The sequence below is a fragment of the Pongo abelii genome, chromosome 16 (genome assembly GCF_028885655.2).
Source record: "Pongo abelii isolate AG06213 chromosome 16, NHGRI_mPonAbe1-v2.0_pri, whole genome shotgun sequence".
In the NCBI taxonomy this organism is placed as follows: Eukaryota; Metazoa; Chordata; class Mammalia; order Primates; family Hominidae; genus Pongo; species Pongo abelii.
Genome location: NC_072001.2, coordinates 92,574,307 through 92,594,542, shown reverse-complemented (window position 1 = coordinate 92,594,542; position 20,236 = coordinate 92,574,307). Strand labels below are relative to the sequence as shown.

Sequence of the window (20,236 nt, the reverse complement as noted above, 5' to 3'; positions counted from 1 at the left end):
TTTCTTACTGATTTGTAGGAAACCTTTATATATTCAGGATATGAGTCCTTTGTCAGATATATGCATTGGGAAAATCTCTTGTCCTCTTCTTAATCTTTTGATTAAAAGAGGGTTTTGTTTTAATGAAGTCTAACTTAAAATTTTTAAAAATTTATAGTAAGTGCCTTTTATGTCCAGCTTAAAAGATCTTTGCTTGGTCATGGAGACTGCCCCCCACCCTACTCTGTTTGCTTCTAGGAGGTTTATTGGTTTACTTTTCACATTGAAGTCTATGATTTATCTTGAATTAATGTGTATGGTGTGAGGGAGGGGTCAGAGTTCCTTTTTTCCCCTATGACTATGCATAGAAAAGAACATCCTTCTCTCTATAGAATTGCATCAGCTCCTTTGTTGTAAATCAAGTGACCATATATGCATGGATTCATCACAGACAGTTTTAAAAGTATAGATTTCCAGATCCTCAACTTCTCTATGTCTTCTTTTCTGATGTGGATCTATTTGCCTCTGCAGTCAAACCTCAAGCCAGTCTTCTTTTCCCATCTCATTCACCTTTCCAAATAAGGCCTTTAACCCAATCCCAGTCTGACCATGGTGCCTGAACTAGACATGTGCAAACCGCTGGGAACCCAAACAAAGTGGTGATTGGAGAATGCACACCCCTGAGAGAGAGACCCCTTCAAAGCACAGAGAGCAATGTCTGCTGTAGACATTGAGGGGAACAGCACCTTGTTCCATTTAAGGGACAAATTCCAGGTGGCAAGACTCTGTGCGTTGTCTGTCTATTTTGCTTAGAATTAGAATTTAGAATTGAAATGTTATGGGCGGGCTTTGTCTTGAGGCTGTGCATTAACACATTTATTTGAGTTTGAAAATGACTTCAGATTTTCTTTTGATGGTTAGTAAGACTAATTGGGCTGACTGGGTTGGCGATGAATTCTGGCTTTGCCAATTAGCTTATATGGCAGACATTTTCCATAAATTAAACAAACGAAATATGCAACTCTGAGGTTCTGGAGAAAATATACACAACATGAGGGAAATTATGTTTTTTTGCAGCTGTTAAAATTATGATATGAAATTTAGATGTCAACTTAAAATTGTGTAACAGAGTATGCAGTTTTCCAAAATTTATTTAGGGGATGTACAACAGGAAATGTTGAAGACCACTAGTCTAAGGCAGTGGTTCTCAACTCCGGTTGCAATTGGAATCACTTGGAAAGTTCAAAAGATGATGATGCCTGTGCTTCTCCCCAGGCCAATTAAATCAGAAAAGCCTAGAGGGAATAGTTTAAAAGCTCCCCGGGTGATTCAAAGTGCAGCCAGGCCTCAAACCACTTGCTCTGTCCTCCACCCTGCCATGTTCCTCTGTACTCACGGCCATCTCAGCCCCTCTCTCTTCCTCACCCCCAACGCTCAAGACTGTCTCCCCAACCCCCAGACCCATATCTAGCCCCAAGCCTAGATGTTACCTCTTGGACATCCACAGGCCTTTCAAACATAGCATGTCCCAAACCAGCCTTGGCAACATTTTTGATCATGCGTTAGTAAAAACTGTGGGGAGTGTATACCCCAAAATATGTATATTTAAAAAAAGCATGCATATGAATCACTGTTAATATGTTATGTGCATTATTAAATGGTTATAAAACAGAAAATATAAAAGTATGAGGCCAAAAATTAGTATAAATATAGGTTTTAATATTTTCTGTCTACATTCTATGGACAACCTCCATGCCTTTACACATGCTGATCCCTCCTCCTGGAATTCCCTTCCTACTTGTCCTCATGCACAATTTTCTGTTCGTCCTTCAAGATGCAGCTTGCAAGCCTCCCTTTAGATGCCTCTACAGGTGGAGCCGACCATGCCCTGCCTCCATGGCACTGCCAGGGGACCCTTATAGGCCTCTGTCTTTATACCTGTCATGGTGGCCGGGCACAGTGGCTCATGCCTGTAATCCCAGCACTTTGGGAGGCCGAGGTGGCTGGATCACGAGGTCAGGAGATCGAGACCATCCTGGCTAACACAGTGGAACCCCATCTCTACTAAAAATACAAAAAAAATTAGCCGGGCGCGGTGGCGGAAGCCTGTAGTCCCAGCTACTCGGGAGGCTGAGGCAGGAGAATGGCATGAGCCCAGGAGGCGGAGCTTGCAGTGAGCCGAGATAGCGCCACTGCACTCTGGCCTGGGCGAAAGAGCAAGACTCCATCTCAAAAAAAAAAACAAACCTGTCATGGTATATTAATCCTTGGTGTTTGAATGTCTCTCTCTCCCCTGCCAGGTCAATAACCTGTTGAGAGGAGCACCTAGCATAAGACCTGGCTTGTGACAGGTTTGTAATAAATGTATTGATGATGCAGTGAGTTGAATAGTGGAGTGAGCAAAGAGGAGGTGGTCAAAATATCTAACAACCCATATAGTGGCTGGGTGGGGGATGGCGGTGGGAAGTTCAAGGGCATGGCACCAGCATCTGCTTGACCATCTATCTGGTGAAGGCTTTCATGGCAGAAGGGGAGAGGGCAAAGAAGTACATGCAGAAGAGACCGCAAGGGCAAGCTGAGCTCACCTTTATGATGAGCTGCTCTCATGAGAACTAATGCACTTCCTAGAACTAACTCACTCCTGTGTTAATGGCATTAATCCATTCATGAGGGCTCTACCCTCATGACCCAATCACCTTTTAAGGCCCCACCTCCCAGTTCCATCAGTGGCAATTAAATTTCAGCATAAGTTTTTATGGAGACACTCAAAACATACTATATATATATAGTATGCCTCTGCAGTCAAAGCTCAAGCCAGTCTTCTTTTCCCATCTCATTCACCTTTCCAAAGAAGGCCTTTAACCCAATCCCAGTCTGACCATGGTGCACGAACTAGACATGTGAGATTTTATTTTGCATAAATATATATATATGTATGTATATATACTGTGTTTCAGGTGTCCCCATAAAAATTAACATTTATATATATCCTATTGTATATATAATATAACATTTATATATATCATATTATATATAATATAACATTTATATATATCATATCATATATAATATAACATTTATATATATCATATCATATATAATATAACATTTATATATCATATTATATATAATATAACATTTATATATATCATATTATATATGACATATATAAAATTTATATATATAAATTATATATGACATATATAAAATTTATATATATCATATTATATATGATATATATAAAATTTATAAATGTCATATTATATATGATATATAACATTTATATACCATATATAATATATAACATTTATATATCATATTATATATAATATATAACATTTATATATATCATGTTATATATAATATATAACATTTATATATATCATGTTATATATAATATATAACATTTATATATATATGTTATATATAATATATAACATTTATATATATCATGTTATATATAATATATAACATTTATATATATCATGTTATATATAATATATAACATTTATATATATCATGGTTATATATAATATATAACATTTATATATATCATGTTATATATAATATATAACATTTATATATATCAATGTTATATATAATATATAACATTTATATATATCATGGTTATATATAATATATAACATTTATATATATCATGTTATATATAATATATAACATTTATATATATCATGTTATATATAATATATAACATTTATATATATCATGTTATATATAATATATAACATTTATATATATCATGTTATATATAATATATAACATTTATATATATCATGTTATATATAATATATAACATTTATATATCATGTTATATATAATATATAACATTTATATATCATGTTATATATAATATATAACATTTATATATCATGTTATATATAATATATAACATTTATATATCATGTTATATATAATATATAACATTTATATATCATGTTATATATAATATATAACATTTATATATCATGTTATATATTATATGTAACATTTATATATCATATTATGTATATATAATTTGGTATATTATATATAACAGTTATATATCATATTATATATAACAGTTATATATCATATTATATATAACAGTTATATATCATATTATATATAACATTTATATATCATATTATGTATATATAATATGATATATTATATATAACATTTATATATCATGTTGTATATAACATTTATATGTCATATTATATATAATATATAACATTTATATATCATATTATATATAACATATAATATTGATATATATCATATCATATATATTATATATAACATTGACATATATCATATCATATATATAATATATATAACATTTATCTATATACACAAATATTTGACCCTTGAACAACACAGGGATTAGGGGCACCAACTACCCAGGCAATCAAAAATTCACATATAACTTTTGATCCCCAAAAACTTAACTACTAATAGGCTACTGTAGATCAGAAGCCTTCAATAACATGAACAGTCAATTAACACATATTTCATATGTAATATGTATGATATATTGTATTCTTACAATAAAGTAAGCAAGAGAAAAGAAAATGTTAAGAAAATCATAAGAAAGAGGAAATATATTTCGTATTCATTAGGTGGAAGTGGATCATCATAAAGGTCTTCATTCTCATCTTCATGTTGAGTAGGCAGAGGAGGAGGAGGAGGAGGGGTTGGTCTTGCTGTCTCAGAAATGGCAGAGGAGAAAGAGGTGGGGGAAGTGGAAGGGGAGGCAGGAGAAGCAGGCACACTAAGTTCATTTTTGTTGTTGTTGTTTTGTTTTGTTTTTTTGAGACAGAGTCTCGCTCTATCAACCAGGCTGGAGTGCAATGGCATGATCTTGGCTCACTGCAACCTCCACCTCCCGGGTTCAAGCAATTCTCCTACCTCAGCCTCCTGAGTAGCTGGGATTACAGGCACCAACCTCCGCACCCGAATAATTTTTGTATTTTCAGTAGAGACAGGGTTTCACCATGTCGGCCAGGTTTGTTTCAATCTCCTGACCTCGTGATCCACCTGCCTCAGCTTCCCAAAGTGTTGGGATTACAGGTGTGAGCTACTGCACCTGGCCAGTGCACTTTTTATTGAGAAAAATTTGCATATAAGTGAATCCATGCAGCTCAAACCTGTGTTGTTCATGGGTCAACTGTGTGTGTGTGTGTGTGTGTGTGTGTGTAGAGAGAGAGAGAGAAGGAGAGAGAAAACTCTTATAAGGAATTGGCTCACATGATTATGGAGGCTGCCAAGTCCCAAGATCTGCAGTCAGCAAGCTGGAGACCCAGGAGAGTTGATGGTGAAGTTCTAGTCTGAATGTCAGCAGGCTAGAGACCAAAGAAGAGCCAATGTTAAAGTTCAAGTCTGAAAGCAGGAAAAGCACTGATACCACAGCTGGAAGGCAGTTAACAGAAGGAGTTCCCTTCTCCTTCGTAGTGAGGGTCAACCTCTTCATTCCATTCAGACCCTCAGCTGATTAGATGAGGCCCAACCACATTTGAGGGAATCTGCTTTACTGAAATGATGATCTCATCCACAAACACCCTCATAGACGCACCCAGAAAGAATGGTGTTTGACCAAATGTCTGGCCACCCCATGCCCAGTCAAGTTGACCCGTAAAATTAACCATCATAGCAGCCAAGGCAGAAATGGAAGTGAGACAGTGGTGGTGGAGGAGCTGCAGCCAGCACCTGAGGCTCTGCCCTGCGGGAGGTCCTACAGAGATAATGCAGAGCTTACCTGGCCCTGTCCACCTGCCCACCCTCAGGGGCACAGATACAGTCCTCCAGCCAAGAGCAAGGCTGTGCCAAGAGATTCCCTTCAGCTTAGGGCAAAGTGTAGATGCCATACCCCAGTGGTTCTCAACTGGGGCAGTTTTATCTCCCAGGAGACATCTGGTAATATCTGAATACCTTTTTTGTTGTCACAATGAGGGAGTGGTCATACTCCTGACCACTCGCATCCAGTGGGTAGAGGCCAGGGGTGCTGCTAACGCACAGGACAGCCCCCACAACAGAGACTGATCAGGCCCCAAATGTCATTGGCGCTGAAGTTGAGGAACCCTGCCCTCACCTTCTTTCCTCCACATCTTCCCTCAAGCTGCTCCTGGCATGCCTTTCTCCACTAAGCCAACTTGTTAAACCTCTTCACGGCTGAGATCATTGCTACTTTCTTCTTCAGATCTGCCACCCTGTAGCTGGGTGACTTTTAGACAAGTGATCTGACCTCTCTGAGCCAGAGTTTCTACCTTGTAAAAAAAAAAATCCCTTCCTGCATGGTCAGCTGTCATGAAAAGGACACATGGTGATGGGCAGACCAAGACAAGGCTTAGCTTCATGTTTGACTCCTAGGAGCACCCAGTTCATAGACGCTGCTGCTGTTACTAATCTGTTTCCATCTTCCCCTGGGAATCCTGAGGTTTATCTGTGAGTCTTTGGACTGCTGTATGGACAACATACTCTGCAGTAGCATGAAGAAGTGAGTGAAGACCCTCCCTTGAACCATGTGCACTGAAAGAACAGAAGTCACATCTTGATATCTCAGTGCCTTTACAGTGCCAGGGATGGGGTACGTGCTGAGCGCCTGGTATGTGCTCACCCTATGCTGTACAAAACACAGAAAGCCCCACAGGGTTTGAACTGTAATTAGGTAGAGGGTGTGTGGGACTCCCCTTGGGTCTCTGACTTTGGCTTCTGCTCCTGGCCTTGGATAGGCTGATATTTTCTAGTAGATATCAGAGACTCCGGTTGATAGCACTACAATGGCTTTTCTCCCAACTTTTTGTTTTACATATTATCAAACCAACAGAGAAGTTGCAAGAATAGCACAATGAACATGCATATACCCTTCACCTGGATTCACCACTTTTGTTTCTTTCTCTCAGTATATATGTTTGTGTGTTTTGGAGACATATGACATTTTACCTCGAAACCAGGCATCTCCTAGGAAAAAGAGCAGCCTCCCATATAAAAACAATACAATGATAACCCTTAAAAAACTTTGCATTAATAAATCCCATTAGTTAATATACCATTCCTAGTTCATTTTCCTCAGTTGTTCCAATAGCGTTTTTTTTAAGATTTTGTTTTGATCCAGGAGCCAATCAAGAATCAATCAAAGCATTTTATGGGTTTGTCACGTCTCTTTAGCCTACAATCTTTGCCCTCCTTGTTTTTTTGTTTGTTTGTTTTTTTGTTTTTTGACATCCATCACACCTACATTTCTTTTTAAGACTCCAGACCAGTTGTTTTGCAGAATATCCCTCAATTTGAGTTTGTCTGCTGCTTCTGCATGATTAAATTCAGGGTATGCATTTTTGGCAGGAATAGCACATTTGGGATTGTGTCCTTCTTGGAGCAGCCCATTAGGGAGCAGCACATGATGTCCAGTTCCCCACTATTGCTGTTCTTATTTTTGATCCCATAAGTTGTCATGGAAAAGAGTTTTGCAGAGAGACCTACACCCTTTCCCCTCCCTCCGCAAGCCACCTACACTGAAGATCTCCCATGAGTACGGGGAGGCAGCCCTGTCTGTGGCTTTGAGGGACTAGAGATGATGGAGGCATGTCCAGAGCTGCTTCCCGGGGCCCCTAGCCCCTTCCCCCAACCCTAATCTCTGCTCCCAACTCCAGGGAGGGCGTGGGACCCCCTCTCCTGGGCCCTGCCTTTGCAGACTTTTCAGAGAGCAGCAGAGGGGAATGCCATTACCCACCATCATAGAAGCAGCACCAATTATATTTGTGACATTTTTCAGTTTACAAAAGACTTTCCTATTGCTTCCTTTTCTTTTCTTTTTCTTTTTCTTTTTTTCTTTTTTTTGAGATGAGGTTTCACCATATTGCCTAGGCTGGTCTCGAACTCCTGGGCTCAAGCAATCCTCCTGCCTCAGCCTCCCAAAGTGCTGAGATTGCAGGCCTGAGCCATTGTGCCCAGCCCCCATTCATTTCTAGTGGCAAATGGTAAAAGCTGCCACTTCATCAAGTACATGCTACCAGTCTCGGGGTTAAAAGCATCATTATGCATTAAGGTCATCCCAGGTACTCCTGTCACCCTCTGTATGGATGGGGAAACCAAGGCACAGAGAAGTTAAGCAGCTTGCCCAAGGTCCTCCAGCTAGGAAGTGGCAGGGCTGGGACTGGAGCCCGGGCCTCCTAGAGCCTCTGGGTCACTGTGCTAAGCACCAACCTTCATGGTCTTTGAGCATCACAGCAAAACGAGAGCTGAGCAGTGCAGACACGGAGGCACCCATTTGCAAATCAAGGAAATCAGGCCCACACAGGGGGTGTGATCTGACAAAATTTGTGAAACTGGGACCAGCCCCAAGAACTTCTGAGTCCTGGCCTAGTGTCTTGCCACAGCCTCGGGCTGCGTGTGGGACCAAGGCCAGAGATGTCAAGGATGCGAACAGTCATCTATCAAGAGGGATGAGTAGAAAGAAGAGTGATAGCAGGGACAGTCCCAGCACCACGCCCTCAACACAGCCACACCAGAGCAGGGGAGACTCCACCTCACCTGGAAGAAAGGCAGCCTGAACCACCTTCGCCTCAAAATCCATCTCCCTGCCTGCCAACGTGGCTACCACACCCTGCCTCTCCCTGGCTGGGGAAAGAACCATCGTGTCCCAGCTGCCAGTCATCCCTGCTTGTCAAGGCACACACATTTTAGGAGGAAGAGGCTGGTTCCTTAGGAAAACCCCTGCCTGGCCTGATAGACTTGAGCAGCAGGTTTCTTAAACCCCCATCTCAGAGGACAAGGCAAAAATTCCACCTCTTGGTTGTCATCTGAAGTACCAAGCTGGGGTGGGGAGAGGGAGGTAGCCTGGAATCATGTGGCAGGGCATACCTGAGACAAGAAAAGCCAAAGGGCAAAGGGTGAAGGTCTACCTATTATCTGCCCTGCAAATCCTAGATCAAAGTCCACCTCTTCCATGAAGTCCACCCTGATCACCCCAGGGCCCATCAAGCTCTCCTCAGGTACACAGGAAAGTGCTCATTCTGCTTTAACCACTGGGGCAAACTTGTACCTCCTTTTCTATAGTGCAAATCTGGGGGGCATGCTTATACAGTTATTTGAGCCTGATATGGAGCTGTGTGCAGTGGGTGCTCCGTACATGTTTTAAATAACTGAATAAATTGAAAGAATCCATTCATCCATTCATTCCATTGGAAAAATAATTAATGGGCAACAACCGCAAGCTAGGATCTCTTCTAGGTGTCCTTGCCCTTGGTTTCTGATGTTCTAATGTAGGAAGACATCATAGACAGACACGAGAAGCGCTAGGAAGAAACAGTGCATGAATGCATGACGTGGAGGTTGGGATAGGAGAGAGTGGGGAGAGAGACCTCCACCCTCCCGCCATCTCATCAAGCCCCTCTAGCCCCAGCCCCCTTTACCCACAAGGACAGACACTCCGCAGAGCAGCTGGGCCTTGCCTGAGGTGGGCGGGCAGGCTGCTGGCCATGCCTTATGTGAGCTGGAGACAGAACGTTCTGGGAGGGGACATTTTTCCTAGGCTTCTGGAATAGAGGCCATTTTTTCTCCCAGGAGCACCAGAAATAAAATTGCCGGCCACCCAGGGGAGAAACTGAGAGCTTGGCCCTTACTAATACCAAGGGCAGTTGAGGAAGGGGACAGCTGCCTGGGGTGTTCAGAAAAGGGCAGTCACAGCTGGGCGTGGTGGCTCACGCCTGTAATCCCAGCACTTTGGGAGGCTGAGGCTGGCGGATCACCTGAGGTCAGGAGTTCAAGACCAGCCTGGCCAACATGGTGAAACCCCGTCTCTACACAAATACAAAAATTAGCTGGGCATGATGGCGGGTGCCTGTAGTCCCAGTTAGTCGGGAGGCTGAGGTGGAATAATTGCTTGAACCCGGGAGGTGGAGATTGCAGTGAGCCAAGATCATGCCACTGTATTCCAGCCTGGGCAACAGAGTGAGACTGAGTCTCAGAAAAGCAAAGCAAAGCAAAGAAAAAAGAGAAGAAAAGAGAAGAGAAGAGAAGAGAAGAGAAAAGAAAAGAAAAAAAGAAAAAAAGGGCAGTCACATCAAAATGCTGCGGGCTGGGACTAGGGCACCAGCAGATGAACTGATTTTCCCTGCCTCCCTCCATGGGGCCTTCCTTGGCCGCTCAGTGTACATTGTACTCCTGGCTTCCTCTCTCCTGCTTTCCTCCCCTCCGCTCCACACAGCATGTGTCACCCTCCCACATGCTGTCTGCTTTACCTATCTATTGTTAAAAACAGTAGATAAGTAAGGTACATATTACCAGGTTGTTTGCCAACCTTCCCCACCATTCCTAGAATGCCAGCTCCACCAGGACTGGGATTGTTGCTTCATTTGTTCACTGCCATGTCTCAGCACCTAGAACAGTGCCTGGCACATACTAGGTGCTCAGAGAATATTATTCATTCCTTCCTCCATCCTTCCAGAACACTCTCCAAGTGCCTCTTCTGTGCCTCACACTGTATTGTGAGCAGGGGACAGATTTATAAATAAGATGTTACCCATGTCTTAACAGAGTTCATGGACCCTCTCGGGAATGAATGACTTCAGAGGGTGGTGTGCTCCCCACCCACCTCATCCCAAAAGCTCTCTGTCCTAGCCCAACTTTCAACTTGGACCTCCAGTAACTGGGGCTGTAGAGCCTGCAGAGCTGGTGTCAGCAGTTGCTGCTGCTGTCTGTGGTCTCATCTTCTCAAATATTATGCAGGGGGCACTAGGAGAGGGCCCCACTGTCTCAGGGTGGTAGGACCTCACACAGGGGACAGGTGCCATGATCGATGTGGCTGGGAGGATGCTGGGTGTGGGAAAGAGAGGAGAATGTGGAAAGGAGGAAGAGGGCACGCTGGGAGGAGAGGCGGAGGAAGGCGGAGAGGGCAGCCTGCAAACCCCACACAGGATGAGACACTGTGACTGTGGTTGAGGTCACTCCAGGATCAAGGGTGAGGTCTTTCCTGGGTGACTTAGGTCCTGGCAGGGCTGCAAGAGGCTGTGAAGCAATGCACTTAGCTTGTCCAACCAGAGAGAAGGCTGCATGTGAGTGGGGAAAAGCAACAGAGGGGCTAGCTCCTCTGGGCTGGGGGGCACCTTGCAACTACAAGCAGCTTTGGAAATGACCCATTCACACTGTTCATTTCACAGGTGAGGACGCAAGCCTAGAGAGGCTAAGAATTTGCCTGAGATCACCAGCAGAGGGAGACAGAAACTGGACCCAGACCAGGCCAGGACACCTTCCACCATCCCACACTTCCCTGCCTCAATTCTTCAACCTTGATTACCTATCTTTCTCTGGAGAATCTCAAGTGGCACGTGCTTTTTAATTGTTCCAGGCACTAGGAAAAAAATGAACAGGAACTGAGGGCATGTCACATGCCAGGCACTGTGCTGGGCTCTTCGCCATGCTGTATCTCAGAATAAGTCTCACCAGCTGGGTGCAGTGGCTCACGCCTGTAATCCCAGCATTTGGGGAGGCCGAGGTGGGAGGATCACTTAAGCCCGGAAGTTCAAGACCAGCCTGGGCAATATAGCAAAACTCCACCCCTACAAAAAAAAAATACAAAAAAAATTAGATGGGCATGGTGGCACAGACCTGTAGTCCCAGCTACTCAGAATAAGTCTCACCAAGACCCGGGGGGAGATAACTGTCTCGATTTTACAGATGAGAGAGTAGAGACTCAGAGATGTTGACAATTTGCCCAGGGTCACACAACTACTCAAGAAGCAGAAGTGAAACCAGGGACGTCAATGCCTAGCTTTCCCTCTGCTCCCCCTATTCTGCAGGGGGGTCACACCACCCAGGCCCTCAGGCTGTGGAGGCTCTGACAGTTGGTCTTGCCGCAGAGAAAGTGATGAAGAGAAGACTTCTGGACTGGAAGAGGCTCCCTGAGCTCCTTCCTTGGTTGGTGATTGCTGGGGCTCACTGAGGTCAAGAGAGACCTAGCAGCTTCCTGGAATAAAACAAAGGGAGAAATACCATAAAGGGTTAAATACTATGGTATGTTGATATACCATAAACAAATTATTATTTTTTTTTGTCGAGATGAAGTCTTGCTCTGTTGCCCAGGCTGGAGTTCACTGCAACCTCCACCTCCCGGGTTCAAGAGGTTCTTCTGTCTCAGCCTCCCAAGCAGCTGGATTACAGGCGCCCGCCATCACACCCAGCTAATTTTTGTATTTTTAGTAGAGACAGGGTTTCACCATGTGGGCCAGGCTGGTCTCGAACTCCTGACCTCAAATGATTCACCCGCCTCAGCCTCCCAAAGTGCTGGGATTACAGGCGTGAGTCACTGTGCCCGGCCAGGATTTGTTTTTGGATGTTAATTCATGATGACATATATTAGTTGAGTGGCCCAGAAATGTAACCCAAGAAAAAAACCATCTGATAGCAGTGTCTCCCTTGAACCTTGTATCCCCTTGGTAGTCTGAAGCCCATCATTTGTACCTTTAGTCTACCAAATATGAAGGTCAAGGGCAAACGGCCTTCTTGTGCTGGCTGTGGGTAGTGACTGTGCTTGGCTGTGGCTCCAGGTCTGTCCCACTGAGCCTCTGCAGGGCTCGTGAGTCAGCATCTCTCTCCTGGACCCTGTGCCCTGCCCCATCAAGGAGTCCCCCAAGGGGGTCCCGGGTTCCAGCACCACAGGTGTGCTAGAGGACTCTGGAGGAGGTCTGGATGGGAGGGCAGTTCTTACAATGAGCAAGGCACCCCAGCTTCCCTATCCTTTAAGCAGGCCAGCCTGGTGAGCAGGTCTTCCAACTGCCCTCTCCCGGCCCAGGCTTCGGGGACCACGCCACCCACTGCCCTCTATCCCATAATGCCACCGCTCCTGTGGGGAACCTAGACACTCATGAATCTACTTGCAGCAGCCTCCCCCATCCCAGCCCTTGTCTCCCTCCCTCGACTTACTCCCATTGCCGTGTACTTAGATGTTTTTCTCCCCAGCAGTGAATCCACATGCATGAAGTCAAACCCTCCTTCTAGCTCCTTCCAGAGGGGACAAGCAGAATGGCACAGTATAAAGACTACAGCCTTTGAAATCAGACAGCCCGGGGTTTGAATCTCCAGCAAGTTCCTTAGCCAATCTGAGAACTCAGGTTTTTCAACTGTAGGATGTACCTACAATGTCCACTTCGCAAGTGTTTAGTTGAGAATTTAAATATATATCAAAAGGATCCGGCAACCGCAGGCACTTAATAAATGGTCCCTATTGCTGGTATTGCTCATGCAGTGTCTGGCTGCTTCTTTGCCAAGGGAGTGGGGATACCTTGGTACCCCATGCTGGCACAGTATGGCCACACTCAAGTTCCAAGCACCCTGATTAGGTGCTTAGCCTCAGATGTTATGCATGGCATTAGTGGCTTTACAAATCTGGGATTTCAACTGGCAAGATTTTTTAAAGCCAGCATTGGCAAGAGTGCATGGGAAAAGTCACTGACCACTGGCTTACAGGGTGCACGCTTTGTCTGGTAAAATCTTTCTAGGGGAACATCTAGAGATATGTATTAAAAGAGCTCTGCCTCCAGGAATTCACAGCAAGTTGTGCAAAGACTTACATATCTGGATGTTCGTGACAGCATGATTTGTAATACTAAACAAATAAAAAATGACCTCATCGCTCGTCACCTAACCCTAGGGATTGTCTAGATAAAGCATAGTATATCCTGCTATAAAAGTGATGTTGTGGCAGGCTGGGTGTGGTGGCTCATGCCTGTAATCCCAGCATTTTGAGAGGCTGAGGTGGGAGGATCACTTGAGCCCAGAAGTTCAAGACCACCTTGGGCAAGATAGGGAGACCCTATCTCTACAAAAAAAAAAAAAAATTAGCCGGGCGTGGTGGCGGGCGCCTGTAGTCCCAGCTACTCAGGAGGCTGAGGCCAGAGAATGGCGTGAACCCGGGAGGCGGAGCTTGCAGTGAGCCGAGATCACGCCACTGCACTCCAGCCTGGGCGACAGAGCGAGATTCTGTCTCAAAAAAAAAAAAAAAAAAATTAGCTGGGCCTGGTGGCACACGGCTGTGGTTTCAGCTACTTGGGAGGCTGAAGTGGGAGGATCCCTTGAGCCCAGGAGATCAAGACTGCAGTGAACCATGATCAAGCCACTGCCCTCCAGCCTGGGCATCAGAGCAAGACCCTATCTCAAAAAAAAAAAAAAGAAAGAAAAAGAAAAAAAAAGTTGTAGAAGTATAATATGGGAAGGTGTTTACAAAATATGAAAGGAGTTTAAAAGGCTATAAATTAGTATGATCGTTTGAAACACTCCCCCTCCTCCCCTCCAGCCCCTCTTCAATGAGCTAGAAAAAGACTAGAGTACATACACCAAAATATTAGTATTGCCTCTGGGTGGTGGGATTATGAGTGATTTTTACTTTCTTCTTTGTGTTTTTCTGTATTTTCCAAATCTCTACAATTATCTCCGTATTTTTAAAGAAAAATTAGAAAATCAAATTTATTTTGACAATATACAGGCTAAGCATAGATTTTACCTAAATATTATGGTTAACTCATGTCAAGATCACAGATCTTAACCAAAAGACAGTTTCTGATTATAGATCAATGAACTTGTGAAAAACTCTTAAATTGTTCTTACAATCCTTTATACGGGTTTTTTTTTTTCTTAAAACCCTTGTATTTTGGAATAATTTTAGATTTACAGAAAAGTGGCAAAGACAGTCCCCATATAGCCCTTACCTCCTGTTAACATTTTACATAACCATGACATTTGTCCCAACTAAGAAAACAACATGGGAACGTCACTATTAACTAATTTTCAGGCTTTATTTGGATTTTACCAGTTTTCCCATTAACATCCTTTTTCTGTTCCAGGGTCAAGTCTGGGGTAGCACATCACAGATGTCTCCCCAGGCCGCTCTGTTGTGTGACAGTGTCCCAAACATTCCTTGTTTTTCATGTGCCCTGTGTGAATTTCATAATCAGAAAAAGAAAGGACAGATGATGATGCAGATGATGATGATGATGATGATGATGATGATGATGATGATGACTTAGGTCTGGGAATTCCTTCTGATCTCGTTGGGAGGCCAATGATCCCCCTGTTTCTCTGTTCAGCAGAACAAAAGGAGAAAGGCCTCAGTATCAACGGGACACACAGAAGTTGGGGCACCCTGATCCTCCTGCCCACTGCCTTATCAGCCTCTGCTCCTGCCGCTGTCCCCCAGCCCGACGCGGGGAATCTTTTGGGGCCCTCGGCTTGGGTTGGGCCCCCGCCAGTTGGGCTAGCTCGCGGGCGGTGCCCGAGTCAGCTGCTCCGCGCCCCACGTGGCCGCCCCGCCCCCCTGCCCGGGTCTCAAAAGCCCCGCCGGCCTCCGAGCGTCCGAACCGCCCGCTGCCCGCCCGGCCCGGCACCCCTGCAGCATGGCCTGGAACACCAACCTCCGCTGGCGGCTGCCGCTCACCTGCCTGCTCCTGGAGGTGGTTATGGTGATTCTCTTTGGGGTGTTCGTGCGCTACGACTTCGACGCCGACGCCCACTGGTGGTCACAGACGAAGCACAAGAACTTGAGCGACGTGGAGAACGAATTCTACTATCGCTACCCAAGTAAGTCCCGCCGCCTGCAGGCCCAGCGCAGGCATATCCGCGCCGGTCCCCACCTGGCCAAGGGCTCGGCCCAGAGCGGGGCAGAGGAGGGGATCTGCCCTGCAGCCGCGGACTCCGCATCTCGCCGGCCTCTGCAGGGCATTTGTGGGAAATTGTCAGATGTGCACAAACTCCTCTTCCCCGTGAAAAACTAGTAGGGAAAACACCGGGATGAGGTTTTTATTTGACCGCCCTCCCAGCCGTCAGAGCCCCCCAACATCCCTGTCAGAGAGCCCTGCTTGGTATCCTAAAAAGATCCGAGTCCTCTCGCCCCATTACCACCCAGTGGATGACCTGGCTCCCTTGTCCAGAGGAGCGCTTACTCCAAATAAGCGCCAGCCCTGCTGCGGGCAGAGGTGTTGTGGGACCACTGGTGGACCAGGAGGCCAGGACACCCACCCCCTTTTAGCTTGGAGAGGGAAAACAAGCGCCCCTGAATCTTCTGGTGTCAGCGGTGCTGTGGTTAAGAGCATGACCCTACAATCACATACCTCCCTTTCTCTCGTGCTCTCGTGGCTCTTGCCATAAACCAGGTGGGTGGCCTCAGGCAAATGCCAACCTTCCTAAGCTTCAATTTCCTCATCTACAGAATGAAGATAATGAGAGGACCTCCCTCACAGGGGTTGGGGTGAGGCTGTGGCGAGGCAGTGCATGTAAAGCTCTGGCACAGAGTTGGGGTGGGATCCTCTCTTCATAATGGAGCAATTGCTACAAGAGCACCAAACACAGGTGCCCTAGGACTCAGGAGCAGGGAGAGCTAGCCCAAGGTCACTCTGAGCTGCCCGACCTCTGGACTCCCAGCCCGGGGCTCTTCCCAAAATCAGAATGCCCTTGTACTTTCTGATTTTCCACTCCATCCGCCATCAGCCAATGACAATTATTCTAGCCGGTGGTGTTCATGTAGTCATTGACTGCTGGCTTTGAAAGGGACCCTAAAGCCCCTCTCCAGCAGCCGCCTATATCAACGGATATTCCCTCCACAGCTTAGACATTCTCGGTAACAGGGGATTCTCTGTCTCCAAGAAAACAACTGCACGCTTTCAGAATGGCAGCCTGCATGACAAAAGACTGCGTTTGGGGGGCTGCAGGCTTGGTGGGAGCCAGCCATAGTAAGTGGCTGCCAAAAAATTAGGGCTATCATGGGCTGCATTAATAGTTACATGGTGCCTAGAAGGGAAGTTAACAGACAAGGGGTGCACCTGGGGAGACCACAGTTTGTCCTGGGCTCCATTTAGGGCTGTTTTTTAAAAGATGTCTTAGACAGCTGCAGCCTTAGGATTCAGGCTCCAAATCCACTGTTCACATTGTCCACCTTTCCTCTCCTCGGGGGGGACTTCCCAGCAAACAGTGAGGCAGGCAAGCTTGAGACCCTCCTTTGCCTGTTCTTCTCCCTCCCTCCCGCTCTTGACCCCAGAGCATAAGGGGCAAGGCCTCCCATGGACATTCACAGGGCCTCAGTGTGTGTGGAGAGTGGAGGACCTCAAGACCTTAAATAGGCTGGGTGCGATGGCTCATACCTGTAATCCCAGCACACTTTGGGAGGCCGAGGTGGGAGGATCGCTTGAGCTTGGGAGTTTGAAGCTACAGTGAGCTATGACAGCACCACTGCACTCCAGCGTAGGAGACAGTGAATCTCTATCTCTCTCCCTTTCAAAAAAAAAGAGAGACCCTGTAATAGGAGCTGCAGAACCTCACCAGTGGGGAGGTACAGTCCTTACATCTCCCCAGCTCTTATCCTCCTCCCACCACACTCGCCCACCCACCTTTCACACCCCAGCTTCACGTGTTCATGCAACAAGCGCTTATCTGTAGTGTGATCATACAATTTATCATCATCAGAGGACACCTCTGAGAGTGAAGGTGGTGCTGGTAGTAATTTGCTGAGACCCGTGGATAAGCCATGACTCTCCCGGCAAACCAGGGCTATGGTCACTCTGGATAAATAAGTTGAATATCCTGGGTCTCTGTCCCCAGACTTTTTGGAAGCAGAGAGGGGCACCGTGGCACCCAGGGCCTCAGTGGGACCTAGTGCTCTGAGCAGAAGGGATCAGTGATGGCTTCTTGGCAAGTGGTGGATGCTGAGGAGGGGAGAAGCCAAGCAGCCAAGGGGACCACTAAAAGGGGGTGGTGTTGCGAGGAGGGGGAGTGGTTCTGTGTGGCCCAAGAGTAGGGTTTCTGAAAGGGATGGGGTAAGGATGCTAACAGCGGAAGAGCACCAGCACCAAGGAGGACCTTGAGTTTCCCCTGCTAGTTCTCCTGGAGAGCTCTTGGCCACTGGAGCAGGAAGCAACAGAGGAGAGGGGTATAGGGAAAGAATATTGGCAAGAAGTAGTGGCCATCCCTCCAACCGCGTGTGCATTCTCTCCTTTAATCATCACCACCACCTGTGAGGGAGGCGCTGTGACGACCCCCATTCTATAGATGAGGAAACTAACGCCAGAGAGGAGAAGTGTCTTGCAAAGGTCACTCAGGTGGGAAACCAGGGAACGAGAGGAGCAGCCCTGGGGGCTGAGCCCACACTCCTGGCCCACTCTCCTCCCTAGTCTCAACCTTCCCCCTTTCCCCTGCTCCACTCACTGTGGCTGTGGTTAGGAGTTAGAGGGCACAAGGCTTCCTGGCCCATGTGAGTCCCCAAGCCTGGGTTCCTGGGCAGTGAGGTGATTCCTAGGGGATTGGGGTAAGGGCAGGCTCTGAGGTGCCTTCCCTGTTCCTGGATCCAGGCCATCAGCAGCTGTGCAGGCCTTGTTTTTACTCAGGGGATTAGTGAAGCCTGCTGGGCATCTCCAGTTTCCAGAGGAGTCCAGCTCCAGTTGGCTTGGCCCGAGGGTAGCTCCCCAGGCATGGGCTCTGCAGCAGGTAGCAGGCACGGAGCCAGCTGGGGACTCACCCTGGCAGTGCCCTCAGAGGCCCGTGATGCGGGCAGTGGCTGTGGCTGCTGAACACGCAGCTTCCCTATGGGCTGGTGCTCCAGGGTCTGGGTGAACCGCTGAGGGCAGTGGCTTCAGGGAGGCTGACCCAAGGAGGAGCCACCAGGGCTTGGACTCCAGAAGCTCCCTGGAAGACCAAGGGAGGAGTGGCACACATTTCAGGAGATGACCCAGGGCGGAGGAAGCTCTGGTTTCAAACACCGGAAGGACTGTGTCATGAGGCTGAAAAAGGCTCCATTTGATAAAGGACGAGCTTACCCACAGGCAGAAGGCAGTGGAACTTTAGAATTAAACAGATCCCATTCGGGTGCATCACTGCATGGAGGAGCCAACCACCTCGCCACAGTGAGCCTCAGTGTGCCCATCTTAAGTTAGAAATGTTATTTAAAGTACAGGATCTCTAAGAAGATTCAAGATGACAGGTGACTGGTAGGGCACTCATCTCCTGGCATAAAGGGAGAGGACAGTAAATGCTGCCACTGGGCTTCCCCAGAAGGGAGTAAGTACTCCTTCCATGAAGGTGTGTAAGTATCAGCACCTTGTTAGAAACATGGTGAAGACACGTCTCCCTGAATATTAGTTGGAACTATTACAGCATTTAAATCCTTTTGTGCACTTCCCAATCACAAAATGCTTTTTGCCTGCCCTGTCAGGTGGGGCATTTATAGTTTCCATTTTATGATGGAGATAATGGAGGTTCGAGAGGAGCTGGACGCTCTCAGCCAGCCAGTGGCACAGGCAGGGTCAGAGCCAAGCCCCCCTGCCCCAGGGCCTACCTGCTTTCCAGGGTCTTCTGTGGCATTGCGGCCACTCACCACCTCCCTAGGAGATTTTGCAGTGTTGATGTGGAAGAGGTGGGCATGGCGTCTTGGGGGAATTGGGGAACTGGACAGTAGGTCTCAAAGAAAACAGGCTGGGCTGCGAATGGGAGGGGGAGGGGGGCAGCACCCAGCCCCTGGAGGGCACCATCCTTCCTGTGCTGATGCAGCAGAGGGGAGGGCTGCAGAGGCGCATTAGTGTCGGACACTTTGTTCCCCTAGACTCAGCCAGCTTGGTGGGGGACTCATCTACAGAGGGAAGCAGCAGGAGCTAGAATAGGGCTGGGAGCTGGGAGTAAGGGGAGAGGGAGAACAGCTGGGTACTGGTGTCCTCTGGAGGCCAGAGTGCCAGCCCTGCCCCATCAGGGACCTCCAGGTTGAGGAAGCCAGTTCTGGGCAGGACAGCAGGAGTCACCAAAGCTGGGGAGGGAGACTGAGGGTCAACTTCTGTTGACCCTCAGCAAGTTGCCAACCCCATGCAACCTTGTCAGTCTTGAAAGAGAAAAAGAGAAATAATAACTTATATGATGGGGCAATTGCTAAAGAGCCAGCTGCCTTTGCACAGGGCTTTGATTGGGTTATCCCATTACATGTGTGCTATAAAGCTCTGCAGTGAGCACTGTCCAGGGGCTGTTACTATCTCCCATTTGACAAAGAACCTGTAGATCTGAGAGGTTCTGTCCTTTGCTGAAGGTCCATACAGTTTGGACCCTCAAATCGTCACTATTAAAAATCTTTTTTTTTAATTTTTATTTTTTTGAGACAAAGTCTTACTCTGTTGCGCAGGCTGGAGTGCCGTGGTGCAATCTCAGCTCACTGCAACCTCTGCTTCCCGGGTTCAAGTGATTCTCCTGCCTCTGCCTCTCGAGTAGCTGGGATTACAGGCACGCACTACCATGCCTGGCT

General features: G+C 46.5%; 1 protein-coding gene across 15 annotated transcripts in view; it reads left to right on the top strand.

Moving 5' to 3' along the window:
• Positions 1-5,948: 5,948 nt before the first annotated feature.
• RHCG (Rh family C glycoprotein) overlaps positions 5,949-20,236 on the top strand; it is a 34,100-nt gene continuing 19,812 nt past the window's right edge. For 3 of the 15 annotated variants that reach the window (XR_008513751.1, XM_054531842.2, XM_054531847.1), the window contains exons 1-3: positions 5,970-6,583; positions 11,136-11,988; positions 15,057-15,546. Coding sequence is in view for 14 of the 15 variants with exons in the window: in XM_054531842.2 (XP_054387817.1) it covers positions 15,363-15,546 (184 nt within the window). In the remaining variant the exon portion in view is untranslated. Of the gene's footprint in view, positions 6,584-11,135; positions 11,989-14,753; positions 15,547-20,236 lie in introns of those variants that run through there. The other 12 variants (XM_054531841.1, XM_054531840.1, XM_054531837.1 and 9 more) reach the window with 12 other exon arrangements.